The sequence below is a fragment of the Kryptolebias marmoratus genome, linkage group LG3 (assembly GCF_001649575.2).
Source record: "Kryptolebias marmoratus isolate JLee-2015 linkage group LG3, ASM164957v2, whole genome shotgun sequence".
Classification (NCBI taxonomy): domain Eukaryota; kingdom Metazoa; phylum Chordata; class Actinopteri; order Cyprinodontiformes; family Rivulidae; genus Kryptolebias; species Kryptolebias marmoratus.
Window position 1 is genome coordinate 12751022 of NC_051432.1, and position 23047 is coordinate 12774068.

The 23047-nt window shown below is 41.4% G+C and overlaps 1 protein-coding gene across 4 annotated transcripts in view; it reads right to left on the reverse strand.

Moving 5' to 3' along the window:
- The window catches only part of bnc2 (basonuclin 2), a 168706-nt gene that overhangs the window by 40558 nt on the left and 105101 nt on the right, over window positions 1–23047 (reverse strand). For all 4 annotated transcript variants that reach the window (XM_037974592.1, XM_017406497.3, XM_017406508.3 and 1 more), the window contains 2 exons: window positions 5730–5832; window positions 3696–3931 (listed from right to left, as the gene is read on the reverse strand). In XM_037974592.1, the coding sequence (XP_037830520.1) occupies window positions 3696–3931; window positions 5730–5832 (339 nt within the window). The remainder of the gene's footprint in view (window positions 1–3695; window positions 3932–5729; window positions 5833–23047) is intronic.

Consider the following 23047-nt stretch of genomic DNA (forward strand, 5'->3'; position numbering starts at 1 on the left):
TGTGTGTACAGTATGTGCGTGTGTGGTTGCATGGCGGTAGTGGGGGTTGTTAGCGGTTCCATCTGGGCCTCCTGGAAGCCGCGTGGAGTCGGAAAAACCACATCTCATAAAAGAGAGGCAGCCCAATGTTCTACAAGGACAGAACATTACTGAGAATGTCGCTCAGGAAAAGCCTGGGCTTCGGCCCACATGTTGGCTTTCCACTCGTTCTCTCTCTCTCTCTCTCTCTCTCTCTCTCTCTCTCTCTCTCGCTCTGTCTGCCTATGATTTTGCTCTGTAAGGGATAAGACAGAGGAAGACAAAACAGACAGTGTGGAGTGCACGAGACAGAAGCTGAGACAGAGAGGCTCATACTGATCGCGATTCCATCTGTCGGCGTCGAGAAAAGACGCGAGCAGTGACAAGCTCGGAGATCAGGCGGTACGAGGAGGGCTATTGGTGCATTTCGGCTGTGGCTCAGTCTGGCAGCCGAGGCAGAGGGGAGAAGGAGGTAAAGAAGGAGTAAGGGTAAAGCGTCTGAGGAGACGCAACAGCAAAGTTCTGCCAGAGTTCTGAAAATCTGGCAGTGTATTAATACGTTCATGGCTCATCTTGGACTAAACTCGAAACTGAGGGAAATAAAGCCGTTTAAATAGAAATATAAACGTGAACTTCAGTCAGCACCGTCTGGTGAAAACCTCTTAGGTCTAATTTTTACGATTCCATTTTTAAAGTTCAGATTACAGCGAAATGCTTCTTCCTGCTGTTCATTACTTAATACGTATGTGCAGGACAGATGCTTCTGACATGAATGAGCAACACCCGAGTGACTGTTCCTGGCTATTCTTATACATCAGCATATGCTGTAAGTAAGGAACGTAGGTGTTTGGCTCGCTCACTGTACGTACTGATTCATCCACATGAATCTCGATGACGCTACGTGATCCTGACCTGCGCTGGGCTGAGCTCACTTCAGCGTTATCTACCTGAGAGCACACGGACACACCTCCTCACAGGCCTGCAAAACACATTTAGCCTGCTTCTAAGCGCGCAAGCGGTGTGATTTACACCTGAGGGATGTAAATGAAATATGGATTTGCAAAAGTGACTGTTGCCTCGGCTTAGAGGCAAGTGTGAGTTCGTGGGGCTGCGAGTGAGGAGATCTGCTTCAAAAATGAAAATGTGCCAGCCAGAAAAGCAGCAAAAAACAAGCATGGGTTTTCTGTAGCTCCTTTCAATGTGACTGTCAGCCTAATCATTTAAAAAAACTAATTTATTCTATTCCTTTCTTTAAAAACACAGTCAAGGCCTTCTAAAAAAAAATAAAAGGTGTAGAAATCTTTGAGGGTGGCAACACAATAAAACACATAATAGACAGTAGAACCATCAAATAAAATGTCAAATGTACAATAACAAAAAGCTTAATTAGAACATTTAGCTGACAGGACCTGATTGATAATTGTAGCGTTGTGCAGCACACCTTAATAAAGTAAAAACTAACATATTTTCTCCTGTGGCCTGAACAGTTTTGCTTAACCCTGGCATATAAAAGCTTGACTGCTCGGATTACAGTAATTTATCATCAAATAATGTCCCCTGACATCTGTATTAAAAAGACAACTTATTATCCATCATCTGCAGTGCTTCTCTCCTCATTTTATCTCTCACTTAGTGCGGCCTAGTGGTGAGGAACACGCCCCTGACATGAAGCGTTGCCCGAAGGCTCCGGGAAGATGATTAAATTTCATAGCTACTAACAGGCTAATAGGGCCATACGACTGCTTACTGTCCTTAAGTGACTGGCTGCTTCTCTGCGGCCACGACCCCTTTGAAGCCATTCTGAGGAGATCTGGAGGATTTAGGCGGTAGCATGACATGAGGCCGAGCAGTTGAGCAACGGCGTTCCCACCAGCTGACTATTAGAACCAGCTGATGAAAGCACAGAAGCTACAAACTAAAGAAAACATAGCTGCGCGGTGGTTGTTTAATGCTACTTTCTCAAACTGCAAAACTGAGATATTCTGTTAGGTTATTTAATAAAGATAATTAAGTGTTTCTTTATGGGTTTTTTTTCTTTAGGGGTAAAACTAGTAATTGACATATAATTAATAAGCAGAAAGTTTAATAATCAAAATTAAACAAAAATAAACAGCTGATGAAAACAAAGACACAACAAACAAAGATGAAAACTACAGAAAACACTTATCTGGTAGCCATCTAGCTGGGCTGTTTAATAAAGACTGTTTTTGTTTATTTGTTGGTCAGTTGGTTTTAAATGCAAAAGTATAAAACATCATTTTTAAGCAATAAGTTGGAAATAAAAAAACAGTTATTTTTGGTATTTTCTCACTTTTCAAAACTAAAGCATCTATTCATGTTGTTTAATTGAGTTAATAAAGCTGTTATATAATTTTAAAAAAATCATATTTAACATATAAATCATAAGCAACAAGTCTAAAAGACAAACAAATAAAAAAAACAGCTGACGAAAACAGAGAAGCTACAAATACAGACAACATGGATGCCCTGTCGTGCTACTTTCTCACTCTGCAAAACTGAAACATTTACTTATGTTGTTTAACAAAAATTTAATTGTATTTGGGTTTGTTTATTTTGAAAGCCAAAACTGATATTTAATAAGAAAAGACTCTTAAAATTGATGAGTTTTCCCTGTTGTTGACTGGAATTGGCATGTTTTTACCCGTAATCATTCAATGTTATGGCTGACTGCTCTGTACGTTTACTGACTGTAAATGCTAATATAACTCACCTGATTAATGAACCTGATGGTTGAGATGTAGTTTTTGTTAATTTTAAAATTAATAATAGATTAGTAGGAATATAGATAAATTCAATACTAGAACATACAGTAAATGTTTTCATATTATTACAAAAAATTAAGATTTTGATAATAATTAAATTATGTTATATTAAATTATATTACTTTCAGAAGCTTTTTCCACATACAAACCAGCCTCTGCTCACCATATTGTTCCACTTACACTTGGAAGACTAAACCATATTTAAATGCAGATAAGCACATATGCACAAAGACTCACTCACACGTTTACACACATAGGCCTAACCACATGCACATGTTTCGGTCCCTCTTAACTAATTCATTCAGGAACACTTTGGTTTGGGTTTCAACACCAAAACCTCTGTACCACTGATTGAGAAACGTGTCTGACTGCAATTATCTGGGAGGGACGAGTGAAAGGAGGGAGGGATGGATGGATAAAGGGAGGAAATGCACTACAGTGGTTTTATAGTTTGCTGGCGTGACATTTTTCTCCACTTTGCTTTTTTTTTCCTTTCCGTTTTTTGAGCGGGTGGGGGGGGGGCACACTGTAGTGTTGACAGGGCAGGAAAACGGGGGCAAACCAAAGTAGAAGTAACAGCAGGGAAAATGTGAAGAAAATGGATGGGCAATGGGACTGAAGTGGCCTAGATTGTCACTGCCGTGGTTTCGATCAATACCACTCAAAATAGCTGAGCTGCAATGTCAGAGAAATCTGTAGACAATCTTTTTGAGAAAGTGATGGTAGTGATCACTAGTATGGGACTTAATCCCCACTTTCAAAAATGACTGAAAATTGTCCTCAAAGTCTGTGCAGGATGGAGCTTTGTGAGTAAGTAGAACTAATATTTAGTTTGAGCATTTGCTCTGTGCTCATATAATGCTTGAAATGCTTGTGTTTGCTGCTGCCACTGACCTGCAGTATGTAGCCCCTGACATAGTCTCGGAGGGTCCAGCCCAGGCCGTGCAGGATGTGCAGCACTTCTTCCTGCTTGAGCACAGAGAAAAGCCGATCGAGGAGGATCTTGAGCCTGACGGGAACCGCCTGGGTGCCATACAGCATCAGGCTGCTGATGTCGAACACGACGTTGGACTGAACAATCTCCACCTGGGTCGGGTGGTAGAGGTGCTGGGTGCTGAGCTTGTCCAGGGCTGCAGTGGAAGACCGGGTGACAAGAGGAGAAAGGGGATATAATGCACGCACAGTTAGTGACTATCAGATTTCTCTCTAATACCAAATCTACTCTTGTAGGCTGCTGCACAGTCAGCACAGGCTGATAGCAACACATCTATCAGACAGAGGCAATGGCATTAATGTGATTATCTGCCATTCTTCCCATTTAATGTAATATCTGCTTCTTCACATTTACGCTGCCCTTGCATCTTTAGATTTATCTGTTTCTTTCTACCTCGAAACCCATCGACCTGTGACTGATCTGACTTATTTATTCATAATCACACTTGCTCAGATGGCTTAAGAAAAGCCGGTGTCCCAGAAGTGGGAGAAACAGTGCAACATGATGGCCAAATTGTTTAGCTACAAATCACATAAGCTAAAAGGCTTTTGAATTTAGAACCTTTAGTGTCACTTTCCTTGTATTCTTCTTCTCTATCTCCTCCAAAAAAAATGGCTTATATCTCTTATAAATAAAGAAAACCGACACAAGAGGCACATTGAACCATACATTATATTTGAACAATATAGGAAAGGTGATAAAAATTTAGTCACCCCAAAGAATGACGCAAGTAAAAAAGAATTACTTTATGATAATGATCACTAATATTATTATTAGCAGCAGTACTCTTTACTCCAAAAAGACATTTGTTACTGTTTTGCCAAATACTTTTTAGTTCCTATTCTACTTATTTTATAAAACCAAACTCTTCATAATACAACTTGGTACATCATACCTTATTGTCGCCTTAGGAAATTTAGATTCAAAACATTTTTAAGGAAAAAATTAGGTAACCTAAAAGATGTATAGGTACTCTGAGTAAGGATCTCCAGCTCATGTTTAAAACAAGCTTTAAAAACAGAACAGGTGGGGCCCACTTGCTGCCTGAGCTCACGGTACAGTAGGCTTGTTATTACAGCAGTGGTGCAACCTCAGTCACCTCTTTCCCCTCTTCGACTGTCTGGGCGACACCTGTTCGACCCGTCTTCTTTGTCTCAGTCCTTCTTGCTTTTCTTCCTTCATATAACAACCCCCCCACCCACCCCTNTCCCTCCACCCACCTCTCTCCCAGCCTGTCTGGGTGACACCTGGTTGGGTCTCTCTCTCTCTCTGATCCTGGGACTGCGATTTTTTTAGTTTTTTTTTCTTTCTGCTGATGAGAGTTTTGCCTGACAACGCAGTGCGGCCAGACACGAACATAATAAAATATGAAGAACTACTTGTCAGAGTCCCTGCCAATGCCGACATGAAATGAAAAGTGGGGGAGAGAGGAGATGTGAGCCTGACAGTTCAGAGGGAGAGATTAAAAAATAGTCAACGGGGTCCTGTGTGATTCGCTGAAGGGCCCGTGGCCTGCTCTTGTGCGGACGCAAGCCAAACAGGTGTTTTCTTTTATCTTCTCGCCCATCCTTGTTCTCTTTGTACTTTTCTTGCCTTTTCTCTCTTATTTTTTAAATACCCGCATGAAGAACTCATATGGTGTGGTCACTTGTTTGTCTATATCTCTTGGGAATGTGGTATTTCCACTTTTTTTTTTTGAAAGACAAGACTTTGAAGGCATAAAAACAAAGCTCTTCTAAACTGACAAAATGAGAATATTTGAAACATTTAAACAAGAAGAAAAAAAATGTATCTGCGTTAACTTGCATGATCTGAGAGAAGAATTTATGCTTCTTGATTATCCGGGTTGTGTCAAACAGGACAGAAACCACGGTGACATTCATGTATGCAGTATATCAGGATACAACAGCTACTGTATCAGTTAGTTTCCTTACCATGAGCTACCCAGCCGTGCTTGCACTGGTCACATGTTCGGAGGTGAATCTTTCCAGGCTGGAAACACTCGCATGTGCAGTTCACCAGTGTGCAGCGAATGGCCTGCAGAAACACACGAAGGAAGAAGAAATCGGTGTCAGTTACAGCTACAGTACGACGCAGGGCTGACACGGATGTAGTTAAAGAAGAAGAGATAAAATCTAAAAAAAAAAAAAAAAAAAACGGGAGCGCACGGAAACTGTTAAGGAACAGCAAGTCCTCAAAATCCCATCACAGCTCAACCTTTACAAAGTGACACGACATGACAGAAAAGATTAAGTCTCATCCTTTATTTTTTACTATTAATGTCACGTTATGTTGTGTGAATCTGCACCTCCAACACAGGCCTTCCTCTGCTGAGCTCACAGACCTGTAACTTGTTTTGACTGAGGCTCCATTACTCAACACTGGTGCTGCACTTTGTCTGACCTCGGAAAGCTTTTAGTAGTGAGAGGTTAAGTGTCCAGACATGACGAGGGCAACCCGGTACACCGCATATACATTGACTAGTGAGAGTTACTCCTTTATAGCTCACTTTATAAAAAGTTACTCCCCCCCCACCCCGCCCCCCAAAAAACACTAAAAGAAATATCACAATACAGAAAAAGAGCTTAAAAATGTGCACAAGTACAACAGCTTCATCGTCCAAAGAAGCAGCAGCTGCGAGCGGTAAATTTTCAATTGACTTGGATAAATTAGAAGAAAGGCTAAAAGCTGAGAAAAGAGATCCTAAGAGAAGAAATATAAATTTTAGGAAGCAGTGGCAGCTCTTCGTTTATCAGATTTTTCTCTTACATTATCAAGATGAATTGTTAAATCTAAAGGTATTTACTCTTGTGCCAAACTAAATCTCTATCTAAAGAGCTGCAGATGTAGGAAGACATGAATATATTTCTCAAAAAAAGAGGTTCAACATATTTTCCTTTGTCATCAAATGCGTATCTTATTACATGCTCTAAAAAATATTGGTGTTCTTGTGCAAAGTAAGCAAGAATTGCAAACAGAGCAAAGAATGTATTTTGCACTCCAAAGCCATCATATGACCGTAGCATGGAGTTCAGTCAGAGGGAATGAGAGAGGATTTATTTTATAGCCTTAGTAAAGGAGGGTATCATGTAAAAGTTGGTTGCTGTATTTTGTCATGGCTATTTTAAGAAAAAAAAAGGTCTAGATTATCTAAATGTGAAGAAATCAGTTAGATCAAGACATCTGCACAGATGCCTGGGGGAGTATCTCAGACAAGGTGAAGAAGATGGGGACAAAGCGGCTGCTTGCTCTTTTACTTATCAGCTAATGAAGTTTTATGAATTTACAGTCTGAACTGAATGTGTTATCTGATCTTGTCTCACTGTCTGGTGACACTCACTGTAGGTGACACAGACAAAAGGGTCATAGGTTGGAGTCCATGTCTGCAGCAACATCCTGTATTTCACAACATCAGACACAATCAGCACTTCCATGGAACAGGATCAGCCTCTAGATCACAAAACTAAGATCAATGTACCAGGGGAGCACAGAATACAGTATTTCTGCTTTGTGCTGTGTTCGTACAAACTCAGGTGCACATGTTCAAATCATTCACCTGGTCTCTGGATTTCCACAATATCCTGCTACTCAACATACCAAATCTGGAACCATGAAATCTATCAGAATCCTCCCCTTTGCTTTCCCTGTGATGTTGCAAACCAGATTAGTTACCAGAGGTTTCAAAGTGAACACGGGCTAATCCAAGATTAAACACAAAATTACACCACTTCTAACCGTGTCGCCCCACAGTTTGACACCGAGCGAGACGCTGAGACAGAGATTATTTGAATTTACACCATTTTTAAGCTCTCCAGGTGCGGCAATCCTCTCAGCGTGCGAGGATTACACGGCATGTGTCAGTTGAAGCGTACACACAAAACACTGCGCACCGGACTGACACTGTAATCCAGGACGGCGTGCTGTAAATTAGTTCAGTGTTCCTTTTTCTCAAGGACATCCTGGAGTCTGAGCGGGTATGGCATTCGTAGGAATTGCTCGAATCGAAAGTGCTAACTTTCAGAATTAGTCGAGACTGGGAATGTTTTTTTTTTTATTATTATTCCAATAGAATTAGTCTTTTTAGCTACAATGTGTTGTCCAACTTGTCTTAATACAATGTAAAATGATGTTTGGTAGCAACAACTGTGTTCATAAAACCATTTATTAGTTCTTTTTTTTACCCTGTTATTGTTACAAAAGTTCAAAATTAGTAAATGTCTACCTCTTGGAATTTATTTGGTTAGTTTTACAGCTTAAATTAACCAAAAATGTACTCAGAAACCAGAAAAAACAGCTCAAAAAACATTTATAAAGTTTAAAAAGGCCGGTTACATCTAGAACCAATACAAATTTATTGAGTACAAATTCATAGGCTTCACTTCTTGCAAAAGGTAAAGTTAAAAACACGTGCTATCTAACTTTTTAGAAGTGAACGGATGCTTTAACGAAACTTCAGTTTTAGCTACTGCCGAGCTCATTAATTACAGATATTTACAAAGAGACTGTAAAAATGTAATAATTTAAATGAATAAAGTTTAGCTGCTGCCGTAATAATGTTTTTCTTTAGAATCTTCACTGTAGTTTTATATATATATATATATATTTTTTTTTTCCTCTTTAAACAAACAGTAATAAATTTAGCGCAGGGACGTCACACAACGCAGGCCTTTTGAATCACCTCTCTGTGCATCAGCCCAACTTAAAAACTGCAAATAAACAAATGGAATCAAATGCACCTTGGCTGTTTACAAGCCGGGGCTCTGACAGCTGACAAGATAGTTAAGGGGCGTCTAATATGGCAATTAGAGCACGCCACTGTCTGCAGGGCTGCTGCTGTGACAAGGCGCCCTCTAATCACTGACTTATTACGCCGGCTAGCAGCACCTCTCATATCTGGCCCATTAAGCAGACAACAGCATTAAGAAGCATTAAAGCAGCAACAAGCCCCCACCCTCCCCCCCTCAACTGAAGAGGCAATGACGGGAACAGCCTGCGCTTGTTATTTCTTAGGATTAATTTGTGCATTGTTCCACATTCGGTTAAAAACGTGTCAGAGAAGACTATTACAGATGAAACGTCGGCGATGTGACGGGATCAAAGTTGATCGTATCGCGCGAGATGAAAGATCGCAGACGGAGGGAAGCCTGATGGATGTATCAAATATGGCCGTCAAAACATCAAGAAAGACGCGGTAGTCTTAGCGTGTGGTTTGACAGAGAAAACAAGAACAGGAAAATCTTAAAAAAAAAAAACTCCTCATGATTCACATGCTCAAAACTCTGCTTCTGTAGCCATCATGGATCTGAGTTGGCTCTGGTTGGACAAATATGTCTGGACTGAAACTGAGTGTGGGACAAGCTTGAGACCAGATCCCACGGCTACACGTATTTGTCACAGCAGGCCATAGGAGGAGACTCGGACTGATACTCAACATTAGTCACTCTGCTAGTGTCTCGCCGGGTTTCCTTTTTGGCTCAGAACTAAAGAGCATGATGTTGAGCAAAAGGACAGACAAGCGTGTGTGTGTGCCTGTGTGACTTTGTAAATAACTAGCTAACCATAAGGAAAGTGACGAGCTGAGGCGAAGAAAAATCCCAAAACGCTGCAGCAATTAGACCCAGACAAGAGTCGATACTCACCCACAGCTGCTGTGTTACTGCCACAGCCAACAACATGACCAGGCGGCGCTCAGAAAAAGCGTCATTTCTTTGCTCTTATCTCAATCAAGTTTGTGTGTCTCACTGCTGGGTTTTGTTTAGCTAGAGGCTTGATGTTTCGTGGATGTTTTGCTTGGCTCGCGGTCCCTGCTCCAGCCCAATTGTATAAACACTGAGGGCCAGCATCGGACTGGGGAAGGACTCTCAATTAAAGCTCTGTTAGTGGGACAGATGGACTGAAGAACTCCAGGAAAGCGGAGCAGCACAAAAAGAAGGCCTACTTGAGCGGTCCAAAGGCATTTTAAACAGTTTGACAGGAAACAAACAGGCTGCACAGCTCAACGTTAAGCCACATACATGAAAGTCAGTCCAGCCCTAAACATTAGCATTAATTTCGACACGCTCTATGAAACAATAGAAGTCAGGGTGATCCTAAGATAATATCCTGTGCAACTCTATTACTGCCCTGTCTTTTTTTTAAAGGTTTACATTGTAACAATATGCCACTAAAAACACTGCTTAAATACCAGCTGCCCTGTCTGTTTCAGTCCCTCTGTATCCTCTCTACAGCTGAAGCCAACTCAGACAGCTGCTGGATGCTGGGTGTGTTGTTCCTCCTACTTTAATTGAAACCTTTACCATGTTCGACACACAGCCACAGACCACATTTCTTGTTTGGTGAGTTAAGCAAAGCCGAGATTTAAATGAAAACCCTGTGTCTTTTGTGCGCAAGGCCGATCCGTGCGCGCGAGTCTCCACGGCATCGGCTTCGGATTTAAATTTGTCTCTGCTTAGGGTCACTGTAAAACACTGGGAGCATCTTGTCCTCTCTTCCACCCACAAGATATTATCTCATCCATGAGTTAGCTGCCGAGCTGCCGTCCATTTCCTGCCAGAAATGTGCAGCCAACGTGTGGAGGAAAAGAGGCACAGCAGCTTTGCGTGTCATAAAGACGAGACCAGATATCAGGGCTTCACAAATGTCCATATTGGAAACATGTGACAAATAAAACACGCCAAATATATATGGGGAACAAAAGCCTTTGTAGTTTGACCCAGTGTGCAACAAAAAACAGGGGAGCAAATACCTCATGCTACAACTAATCTCTTGCTGTTAGATTTTATCCATAAGATTTGACTTAAAACAGAGCTTTCTTGCCTTGCAAAGTGGTACAAAACAAACAACAATAATCACTCGAGCAATTACTTTAATCTTAAACATTGTTATATTATTTAAAGGAAAAGTGTAGCTGAGCAGAATAGAGACTGTTTTCTCAGTCGAACTCCCCCAGGGTGAGGCCCATCCTCCTTGTCAGTTCTTGTTTGAAACCCGCCGGCTGTCAGTCACAGAGCCAGAGGTCCCTGTCCTCTGTGCAGCTGTGTGTCTGGGCTCCGACACGGGGCAGAGCGACCAGAGCTATGCTAATGGGAACCAAATGGGGCGTGAGCCCCCGGTGGATTACAGAAGGAGAAGAGAAGCATGTGTTTTCATGTATTCATGTGAAGACCTGGGACCCTGCTCTCTTTTTTTTTCTTTCTTTCTTCAGTCACTTCTTTAAGCCAGACAAATTGGAGCAGCAACATCTGCTGTTTCCAAGCTTTCTTAAATAAAGCTCTCTTTGACTTAACAGATATTAAAAGCTATGATCAATCAAGAGATATATTTTAAACCTGATAAAATATCTACAATAAATTCAAGGAATCCCCAGCATTCCTTGAAGGAATTCATATCACCTGCCATCTTTCATGCCAGAGTTTTACGTTAAGATCTTATGTTGAGAAATGAGGTTCATGAGGTGTTGGTACAGACAAACAAACACAGACAGGAATTTTTGGCAGCGGGCAATAACCATTACATTGTTTGGATTTTGTCCACTTCAGAAACGCTGCTCTAAGGTGCTATAAACTACTTGGTGTGATGTTAGAAACAGTTGAAAAATGAAGTGTGAACCTAAAGTGAGTAAAGTGAATGTACACTAAACAAAGAGGAGTGAGTGATAAGATGCTTCTGAGCGTGTCTGTTGTGTGGACTGAAATCTGAAGCACTACGTTCAGAGGCTTGGCAATGCCTCTCAGTCTTCCTGCACTTTGTTTTCATTTGCTTTTATTGAAAAGAAATGTCTTTCTGTATCAATAACAGAACAAAAAAAAGGGGGGGAGCATGTTTGGGTCAAGCTGTCAAACACCCTGAGGGGTAAAGTTGAACTGTATTCAGATTAGTGTTGGAAATAAAGTAACGCCCTGAACAGCCAGCTGTTTTCCACCTTTTGTGGTGTCTGCTGGTAGTGAAATTACCATACGGTCGTCAGAGATTAAAATCATTTATTTGAACTGTAAACATCCAGAACGGGACAGTCTAAACAAGTGAACTGTGAGTGAGAAAATCAGACATGTGCTGCCATTCCACCTGACGTCCAGTTTCCACACTGACCAGAGCTTTGGATTCCTTCACACACACACACGCACACACACACACACACACACACACACACAAAACACTCACATGGGATTGCTTCAGGATCAAGCACGCATCGAATGGAATAAAAACTTTCAGCATTCCTGATCTGTGAACTGACACAGTCACAGAAAGTAAATCTGTGCAGGATGAGCTCCTCCTCGACATTTTCAAACCCGCTCAGCGATCAGTCTGACTCACTCACATGATAAGTGTCTGTGCATGCACTTCTGGTCAGTCATGCTTGTTTATGAAGCGGACGGATAAAGGACCCAGCTGGCTTTGATATTGTGAAACAGAGAGGAAAAAAAAAAAAAAAGGAGCATAATTTAACAACACTGGAGAAGAAACACAAGCCTGTGATCTGGTCGCTACATGCCAGGCTTTTAGATACAGGTGAAGAGACGGACCTGACCGTCAACACCGACTGGGCTGTGAATCCAAACAGCTGCACATATAGGAAAGAAGTAGCTTTTCCTGTACTTTTCGGTAGACAGCAAGTGCATGCAGAAGCTGCCCCCTCATGCTCCACCCCCCCAGTCCAGGCCCCTGGCTCTTCTCAGCTCTCCTCAAAGCATTCCCCCAGCCAGAGATCAAACCGTATGCCCAGTGACAGACCTCTGGGTCTGCAGACACGAGCCCAGGTTCAAAGATGGGTGCAAGGGGATGCAAGGCTAAAATGAAGGGAGAGTTGGTTTTTTGTTAGAAAAAATATAAAAAAAATAGGTGGAAGTGTGTGATACAGCAGTGGGGGATGGAGGGCAAGCTGATGTATCAAAAGGGTGGCGCAGAGATGTTGCAGCAGAGGTGAAAAAGGCACGGGAGTGTTAATAGGAAAGAGGGGATTAGTGTGTTGAGGGATAAAAAAAAAATGTGCAAATGATGCTAAATATCTAACTTTCCTTCTCTCTAGTCACAGCTTTATGGTTCTGAATTTCTGAACACATTTATATAATACAATATGAAATACTTATGTAGTGTCATACAGTAATTAAACTCAAAAGCTAATAAATATCTGTCTTCAAGTTACAGCATATGCATGAGGAATATTGCTCATTTATTCCAATTATACAGACACATATATGAATACAGGAGCACATATCAGCTGCAGTACAGCAGTTTATGAACTACTGTAGGTTTATTTTTAATTAAAATTGCTTCACCTAAGATTGTTTCTTATTAACCAAATTTAGGTTGCCTAAAAACTACATGTTTTAATGATGCTGCATTTAAATAATAGATTTATTTACTGCCTGTATAATAATGTTTTGGTCCGTGTGGGTGTATGTGTGCGTGCATGGATTTGTTTGTCGTACCGTTAGCAAAATATCTCATGAACCACTGAACAGATTTAAATAAAACGTTTAGAAAGTAATCATTGGGTTGACATCTACAACTGATTAACTTTTACAGATACTGAGCTAAAATTTGGCGTGGTAGTAGCTGAGAGTCATTCCTGACACATAGTTTGAGGGCAACGTATTGCCTGCCATCTTTGTTTAAAACTTTGGCTTTAACTTTTTGAGTCAACAGTCTGTTAGCAAAATATTATATGAACCATTGAACAGATTTTAATGAAACTGTCAGAAAGTAACCACTTGGTAAACGTCTACAGCTGAATAACTTTAAGAGTCAGCCCAGCACAAGATGGCCACCACAGCTAATTGACCTTGGCCTTCACAAAAATGGCTATAACTTAGTGAATTTTAAAGATACTGAAGTAAAACTTAGTGTGGTAGAAGCTGAGAGTCATTTGAGATCACACAAGATATTCCAATACTGCATGAGATTTTGTATAATGTTATTTTGTAGCCATTTTGACCAAAATGATCTTAGTTTAAATCTCTGACATAAATGGGGATGGGCGATATGTGTTCTTTCAAAGAATGATACGCCTTTCATGAATGAACAGTAGTTGAAGTTTTTCCTGCAATAATACAGAGTTAATCTTGTTCATGATTTTATTTTTCAACAGTTATATAAAAAAGAATGACATTAATTTAATAAAAAAATATTTTGAGGAGAACGTTTTGGCTTTTTTGCTGCATAAAATGGTTAAAGAAATTGCTCCCAATCCAAATTGTTTTTGTCAAATGTCATCTTTACAGTGAAAAGAAATTTATTTTTCTTTATAGTTATGACAAACACACTATTATAATGGGTTATGGTATGAGGTGTAAAAGGAATAAAAAGAAAGCCGCCATTGCAGACAGTAAACAGTAGATCTGCCCTGACCTTCAGCCTATCAGAGGGAGCGACCAGCTGCAGATAAGCACAGTGTGGTGTCAGCTTTGACACTTGCACTTGCTGGCCCCACTGATTGCTCTCGCAGGACGCAGACATCGGAGCGACAGACCGCAACATCACGCTCGGGTTCCGTTTGGAGACGCGTGTGAAGGAAGGCGACCACACAGTGAGCCCAGGACACATGTTTGGTTGACAGAGAAGAATGACAAAAAGGAAAAAAAGGGGGGAAAAAAATGATGAAGTGGTATCTGGTGGGAGAAAACAAAGAGGAAAGAGGAGCTCATCATCTGCTGGGTACCTTCCTCCACATCTGTCACATGCAGAAAGTATTAGTCAGAGCCCAGACATCCCGCTGACCCCTCTCTGTGAGGGGACATCATCATGGAGATGATTGGTCAGTGTGGCTGATGATGCACTCACACACACACAAGCTCAGCAACACAGCAGGAGTCCAGAAAAACTCCCCCCAAATGACATGTAGTCATCAAACTAGTTTACAGGGTGGGACTGTAGCCCTACTTTTACCCACACACTCTTCCACATAACCCCGTCATGCAAACTCGTGTACACACACACACACACCCACATATGCATACAGTGAATTCCCCTACTCGAACAGACTCCCAGCCAGAGAAATCTTGGATGAGCTCCGAGATTTAATCTTGCCAATAGCTCTTAATTTTCTTTGACCATTTTTTAATGTAAAAAAAGCATGCACTAATTGCACGCAGGCAATCTCCAAATTACGTCGATGTTTTTTCAACTGAACTGAACAGTGCTGCAGACCGATTGGCTGGTTCTCAAGACACACGACCGGGCAATAATATTTGTTTCTCCCCTCAGAGTTTTGTTCAAACAGTGTGTCAGCAATGGTGGTTTACAAGTAAACACCTGGTCTTGCACACACAACAGCTGTGGACATGAAAAACTGGAGATAATTGCCTTGTTCAGGTTATTTGAAACCGAATGCTTGGATCAAACTTATGAAATTTTTCAAAAGAAACAAACGGTAAAGGGGAATGAAAAGACAGATTAGCGCATTTTGTTTTATTTACCTCAGCCAGCATAACGAGAAGATTGCTCCTGATTTAGTCTCGTAGATTTCACTTAAGATAAAACGCTTCAAGGGAAGAAGAAGCTGAATGTTCCATTAGAGTCTCAAATGACAAGTGAATAATGCAACACAGGACAGACGTACACACAGAGAGGGGAGGGAGAGATTATTTAACCAATAGCTATATTACTACGATGACAACTGTGTCACTCCCAAAGCCACACAACCAGAGAGAGAAAATGAACCTGTGTTTGAGTGTGACTGGTGGAGAGAGAGAGAGACGGCAGGACCAAAGTTGATTCCATCTGGGTGCTTTAATCTTTATCAGTCTTACAAAGTTCAAAGATAGAGGGGCTGAAGTGGAGGCCAGACACTGTATCAGAGTCACAGGTCACAAAGAAGATGCAGCTCAAACAGGTAGAAAGGAGGGAAATAAAGAATAAAAGGAAAAGGGAAAAGACGTATAATTGCATAAAGGAGAGCAGCACTGAAAGACCTGCGTGATTGCCACTCAACAATCGACCTGGCCAAATTGCAAATCCCCTCCCAGGACCCTCTTAAGTTCGCTTCATTTGGCTAAAGCTGGATTCCTTCTTCCTGCAATTAGAAAGCTATCGACTAATTCGACGTACGCTTGCGTGTCTTCCAGCCCCTGAGAGCTGGTGTGCCATTGAGTCATTAACTTTGACAAATTGTGACAGACTTTTTTTTATTGCCACCCAATCATGAGAAACAAGACTGTGGCAGAGGAGTTAATGAGTGGCATGTTTCTCCCAAATTCCCTCCCCCCTCCTTGCCCGCCGTCTTCCTCACACTCACTTTCTCTCCAACCCTTCCGCCGAGATTCCTGCACCCCCAAATTCCCCCTCTCACCCCTACATATTTATAATTTTACCACATCCTAACAATAACACGGCCGGTACTCAGCAGAAAACACGCAGCCTAATGAATCTCATGCCTTCACCTCAGCAAAATGGCCAGTAAGTATTACCAGCTGCGACACTCTCCCTCATGATCCCCTCTTGGCAGTGGCATGGAGCTTGGGAGTGCACAGATGATGGGAGGGGAGGTGGTGGTGGTGTATGTGTGTGTGTGTGTGTGTGTGAGGGGGGAGAGGGGGGTAGTCATACAGACACATCTGAGTGCAGCTGGAGCAGGGAGTAAGAGGGAGGCAAGGAGGAGGAGGAGAAAGACCACAAGTCTCCGTGTTTCCAGCTGCCTTTCTCAGGGGCTCGGTTTTCTCTCCCTCCCCTCATCTTTTTTTTTTTTTTTTTCGCAAGGCCCTTCTGGTCCCTGGCTTACTTGAAAAAATCCCAAACACACACACACACATATGCACGCACGCCCTGATCTACCTCCCCTCCGTCCCCCTCCTCACATTCGGCCATCTTTGTTTGGACAGGGCTCAGGAGTTCCAGAAAAGCTCTCTCAGATGTGCTGAAGTAAGGGAAAATCAAAACAAACTGGCCCTCACACACACACACACACATTCAAAATTTATGTGAGTGCACAAACACCAACAAGTACATCAGCACGCACACACACACATAATACAGTGCAACTGGATAGGTTCACGCTCAACAATTTCACATGTGAGAAAGGAGCCAAAATACCAGCTTCAACCGGAGAACAAATTTGCAACAACTTAAAAAAAAAAAAAAAGAAAAGAAAAAAAAGAAGTGGGGTACATTTTTCGTTGTGGAGGTAGGCAGTCTACCAAAGAAGCATTTTTTTTTCACAGACTGCATGTGTCTGTTGGGGGGTGTGTGTGTGTGTGTGTGGGGTACATTTTTCGTTGTGGAGGTAGGCAGTCTACCAAAGAAGCATTTTTTTTTCACAGACTGCATGTGTCTGTTGGGGGGTGTGTGTGTGTGTGTGTTCCAATCCAGAATCACAGCACCAAAGCACGGCTGAAGCATACCTCAACATATGTTACCTCTTTGTAATATTGACTTTGTTATAGCTATACGAGTGGGAGAGTGGAGCCACGCAGTAGTGGGGCCCTCCATGTTAGCTGCAAAACAAACACCCCGAACGAGCGTGAAACCCAAAAACACGACACCCGCTAAAGCAATTTATACACACAGATTTGAATAAACTAGAAAAGGTCCCTCAATGCTGCTCATGACTTTTACACTTTTGAAATAAAAAGGAACAATATCTGTCTGATTCTGAGCATGCAAAGCAAAGCTGTGGGATTTTGCCTGGCTTCCTGCCTGAGCATGTGGACAGCCAAAGCAAGACATCCAGCACTGTACAACTGTAGCCTTGACTTATTGTGTAATTTTAGTTAGTTACACATTTTTTTCTAAGCCAATTCTGCTTTTTTTTTTTTTTTTTTTTTTTACAAAATTACAAAGGATTATTAGTTCAACAAAGTCCTCAATGAAAATATTACAAATGCAGGAAAACTTTCTTGTGCAAAACAACTGTGAGAAACCATTTGGCACTTACAGTAAGACTCACAGAACTGCTCGCATGCTTTTCATCTGATTGCTTCGCAGAGCTAAAAGATTGATTATCATTTTTGTATTCCTGAGAGTGTGAATCCCATCTCGTGTCTTTCCCGAGTGATGACTTTGCTTATGAATTTGAATAATGAAGGCAAGTCATTTGAATATTCCCTCTGTATTTAAAAAAAAAGATGTTTTTACACGATGCAGCAATATTAGCCATGTTAATTGGGCTCTTTGGACTTTCCCAATAGAAAGACTAAATTAATTACTTATGTCGACAAAATGTCAGACACGCCGATGTAATAACTACAACTGATTCCGGCTGTGTTGTTTTCAGCATGCACCCTTTTTCAATGTGTGTGTGTGAGTTTGTATTTGTGTGAGTGTGAGGGAAGTGTGAGCGTCCGGTAGCCTGTGTTAGGGGGCTAATGAACGAGATGGGAACAAAACGCTCTGACATCCTCTCCATGTTTCATCTCTGGCTCTTGAGAGTCCTTCTCCGATACTCATCCCCTCTTCTCATACTAATCAGCCACAACGGTGCTGACTGTTTTGCTTGCAAAGTGACTCATGCAAGAGCGTGTTTTTTTTTTCTCTTTGCTGAAACACACACATTCTTTATTCTCAAACACACCAATCTACGGTCTACTCTGTAACCAAACAAGTGTTTGTGTGTGCAAAATGTGTGAAGTGTTCATTAGTGTGTAACCAGTGTGTACCCCCCATCACTCCCACCAGGAGTTTTAAAGTGAAACACTTTTTTTTTTTAGCTTTTGGCTGTTTTTCAGACTTGAAGAAAAAAAACCCACTATGAGCGCATTTTGCTCAAGCACTAACAAACATTGGACTTTGGGAATGAAAGCAATGGGATGACGTTATGAGTATCAGCGAATGTGAGATGATCAGATGGTGTGTGTGTGTGTGTTTTAGTGCACACACAAGTGTACAGCGAGCAAGTGCAGGAGAGGCCCGCTGATGCCATGTTTCAGACGACCCCTTGAAGTGGAAATGAGCTTCCTCGGTCTCATAACTAGTCCATTCTCACAAAGTCAGCAAACTCTGACATTCCCCCCCTCCCCACAACCCCAAAGAACTGCAGACATTTCTCCACCCAGCCCTGTGGTCAGCATGCAGTTTGGATTCACGAGCCACAGTGTCTCCCTGAAGTGAGAGTGTTTTTCAAAAAACCGAACATTTCCAACTTTCAGGGTCAAAATTTGGTGAAATATGGTAGAACCACACTACATCAACGTTACACTACAGCAGCCATTTTTATTTCACAATAGATAAGCCTTATCCTAAAGCATCTCGATGAGTCCGTCTTTAGTGTGTGTGTGCACATCTTGCTCCTCTTTTTCTATTTTTATCATTATTCTGCGTGCATCTGGTGTGGAGTGATTGCATGCACGCTGCTGTTTGAACCTGTGTGAGCACCTGAGGGTCCATCGCCAGCCGTCCTCAGAGCAGGGAGCGACAGCTGTAGGGTGATGCCGTAGTGATAGGCATCATCGGCTTGCCAGAGACTAATTGGTCCACAGCGCTCCTCTGAGTGGCCTCACTAATTAATTAGAAAGTCAGTGGAGCTGAAATTTTTAATCAGGACACCAGGCTCTTCAGCATGTAAGGGGGGAGACATCACCCCATCGCTCCATGTAATCCACCTGACAGTGATCTCCAAAGCTGACACATGAGGTGTGTTGAAGTATTTGTAAGATCAAACCAGGGAATGAGAAATACAGTCCATTTGTTCTGGGGATAATTTGATACTTCGCTTTAATTTGGAGTCATTTTTTTAAGGATTTTATTTGTAAAGAAAGCAAGATTCAGTCAGTTTAGTAATTTATGAAAAAAAAAAACATGACTGCAGGTTTAATCTGGAAAATAGTTTTAGTTTTAGTTTAGTTTAGTTTTAGTTTTAGTTTTAGCCAGTGTTTTATGTTCAAAAATGTTTAGAAACTGGAAACTTTGGTTTCCAGGTTCTTTTGTTTTTTATAAAAACAAAGTATTTTTTTTTATTTTATCTTCTTAAAATAAATTACGTTAAGATGGTCACACCATATACATTTAATTACTTTTCCTAAAAAGGAAAAAATTGAATCCAAGGCACTCTAATTTAGTTGGGTACCGGTGAATCCTGAAGTTGTACGAAGTTCCACAAAGATTTGTGGTTAACAATTTGGCGACAATCTGATAAAACAAAAAAGACATAAAAAGAGGTTGAAGCTGGTCAACAACCTCACACAGAGGGCAGTGTGGTCATTACTTCACTGCTGGAGAAAGTGACAGAAAGCTCACAATGTGGGGAGGCTGAACACAAAAATGTCATCTGTTTAACTCATAGATAACAAGCCTCATTGTACAATGAATACACTTTAAAAAGAAAACATCTAAAATGCACACAGCTGAACCTTCACCTCATCTGATGACATTAGCTTTGTGAGGCTCCTAATCTCCGTGACCATCTTGGCTTTGCTCTTCACCAATCAACCAGCCACGGTTATCAGCGTGTTGCTGGGGCCAAAATAAACACACACTGCCTTTTTATTGCTTTGTTTTCACAGGTCATTAAGGGGAGGGAGAGAAGATGCATTGATTAGTTTTCCAGACCACTGGATTATTGTTGTGTTATGACTATCATCATTAAGTTTCATTAAGGCTGCGGTTGTTCTTGTTTTCAGAAAATGAAGACGCTGCTGGAAAGGAAAGTTAGTAGGACAGCAGACAAGATGATATAGTTATCTTGAATGTAAGGCTAATCACTGGAAAAATTAAATACTTTTGCTTATACAATGTGTGAATAACCTCTTCAGTTTTCGGACTTAAATCTGACCTATTTTTGACTCATGAAACTGACCCATCAGTCATTTCTACTGTGTTGCATTTCACATTTATTTAAAGAGAAAAAAAGCAACAAAATTTAAAGGAGTATCAGTACCCCTTGCCAAGCAAAGAAAAATGAGCTCTGTGGCTAAACTAATTAGCATTAGTTAGATAGTTAGTAGACAGCGGCCCTGTGTGCAATGCACTGAAGTGGAATAAAATGGCGGGGCAAGGACGGTACTAATGGCCCACTTCCTCCCCGCGGGGACCGACCCGGTAGTTCTGCACATGCTGGCATCAGTGCAGCCACGGGGCACTCGCAGGGCCTCTGCAGCACCGAGGGTCCGCGTCAGACACACAGGAAGATGTCTGGCTGGGGCAGCATCATTTTCACACTACTCCGTGGCTGTTACAGTGTGTGAGAAACTGCTAACGCTTACACACACAAACACATGCGGGCAAACTGGGGGTGACATGCAACAGATAACAGATTTATCAGCCTGTGAAACGGTTCAGACAACTGGGGTTGTAGCACTCGCTCGCTGCACGGCACAGGGAGATGCATTATTTACAGCAGGAGCTGGAGCGTTAGAAAGCTCTTTGGCACTTCCGAGCGTCGGTGGTGAGCACCATCAGTGAGCGACTGTATCTCTGTCAGTGCGAGTAAACAAACAGTGGGGACATGGTGTGACAGAGCAAACGGCATACCACCCAGACACACACACACACACACACAGACACATCATGGAGCCAACGGGGAGGGTGGCATCCATATTTATAGGGCTTTTCTAGTATTTGTCCCCAGGCCAAATGCTGTGACTACACTCAGCTAATGTCAGAACAGCACTTAACCAGACATTTCAATGGGCAGTGGGGAATACATGGGCAAAAATACAAGAGTATGCCAGAAAAAGAGACAAACAAGATTAGAAATTAGAAGTTGTATAAATAGTAAAATGTTTTCTATTTTTTTTCTATTTTCTATTTTAAAACCATTTCTTTAGCCCTGTTTTTAAATGTCCGCTGCTTTCAAATGAACCTTAATAAACCAACATTGTTTTTTTCCCAGCACAATAGCCATTGGCTTGTCAATTTGATCAGAATTAATCTCCATTTCTCTATACTGAGGTTGTTCAAAGAGCTAGCTACAACAGGTAATAAATGAAATGCTTACAGCCTTTCCACATAATGCCAATTCAAAAGGTCCAAGTTGCAAAATCCCACACTGGCATGTAAGACTTGGAGTCAGAGGAAATATACAAGCATTTACACCCAACACAAATTTGAAAAAAAAAAATCAAATATAATTTTAAAATGAGCACAAAGGAGCCTAACTTAGCTGGGAACAGTAAGAAAAAGAATTGTCTTGATATCATCAAAATATCTGACCTTAATGTTCCCTTGTGTCATCGTACCTGTTGACACTGCATTGACCTATTTTCCTGCTGGCTTCATGAGAAGTGAAACCCCCTGTTGGCATGTTATTACTTGGAAGTTTGCCTGGAATGTGAAGAATGGCCAGATTCACTGTGGTCACCTGTCCCCATGTTTATCAAATGTCAGTCAGAGCATTTGTTTGGCACTTCGCCCCCTTGGCACTATAGAGAGGCCGGGGGGCCCAAAGACCTCACTGGCATGTCCCTTTTTTTACCACGGACACAAATGGCATGATACTCCCAAAGAGAGCTGATAAAGTAGCTCCTTTTAGCACAACCTTTCATTACCTCAGGCAGCACATATTCATGTTGTGTAGCAATGCTGGATACAAGGGCTAACTCTGGAGGCTTATTAGGATGTTGTCACATTCACAGAGAGGCTCAAAGGATGTCATTGGTCGTTTTAAATACGCTGGGATGTCATTGTCATCTCAAAGGATTCTGACAATCAACATGTGTCAAAAGCACAATGTCAACACCTTCATCGGCCATTTTTAACACTTTATGGATAGAACACCATTGTAAAAAATTTATATATTTTTTTTCTTTTAAGAAATGTTGTTTCCAGAGGATGTGGATGCAAATATTGACACCCCAGACAGAAAAAGTGAAGAAGACAGATGAAACAGTTTGTGCCATGGATTCATGATGTATCTGTGTGTGTGCTGTGTGTGTGTGTTGGGTAGGTGCTTGTGTGTGCACACAGACTCATGGAGGGTGTATGTTATTAATCTTGATCAAAGATTCTTTCTTTCTTGAGTGAGTAAAGATAATACCTCTAAAGCTCTCTGATTTAATGCGCCGAGATAATGAAAGCAAACGTAATTAGCAATTAGATTTGACCAAATTAGGGCAGACTAACGGAGGCGAGCATGAGCATCAAGGCTACTATACCGTCTCTTGGCTAAAGGTGCGCTTAATCTGTTTTCCCCCTTTCAAGACATGCTCAATAGGATAAGAGGATTGAGAGCAGGAGGACAAATAAGGTTGACTGTTCTTATCTTCAAATTTAACAATAACAGAGTTTCTATGAGTTTTTTTTTGCCTAATGGCACACTAATGAATCATCTATTTATGAATTACACTCGTTCTACTATTTCTTCTTTATCTGTAAATGACGTGTCTCC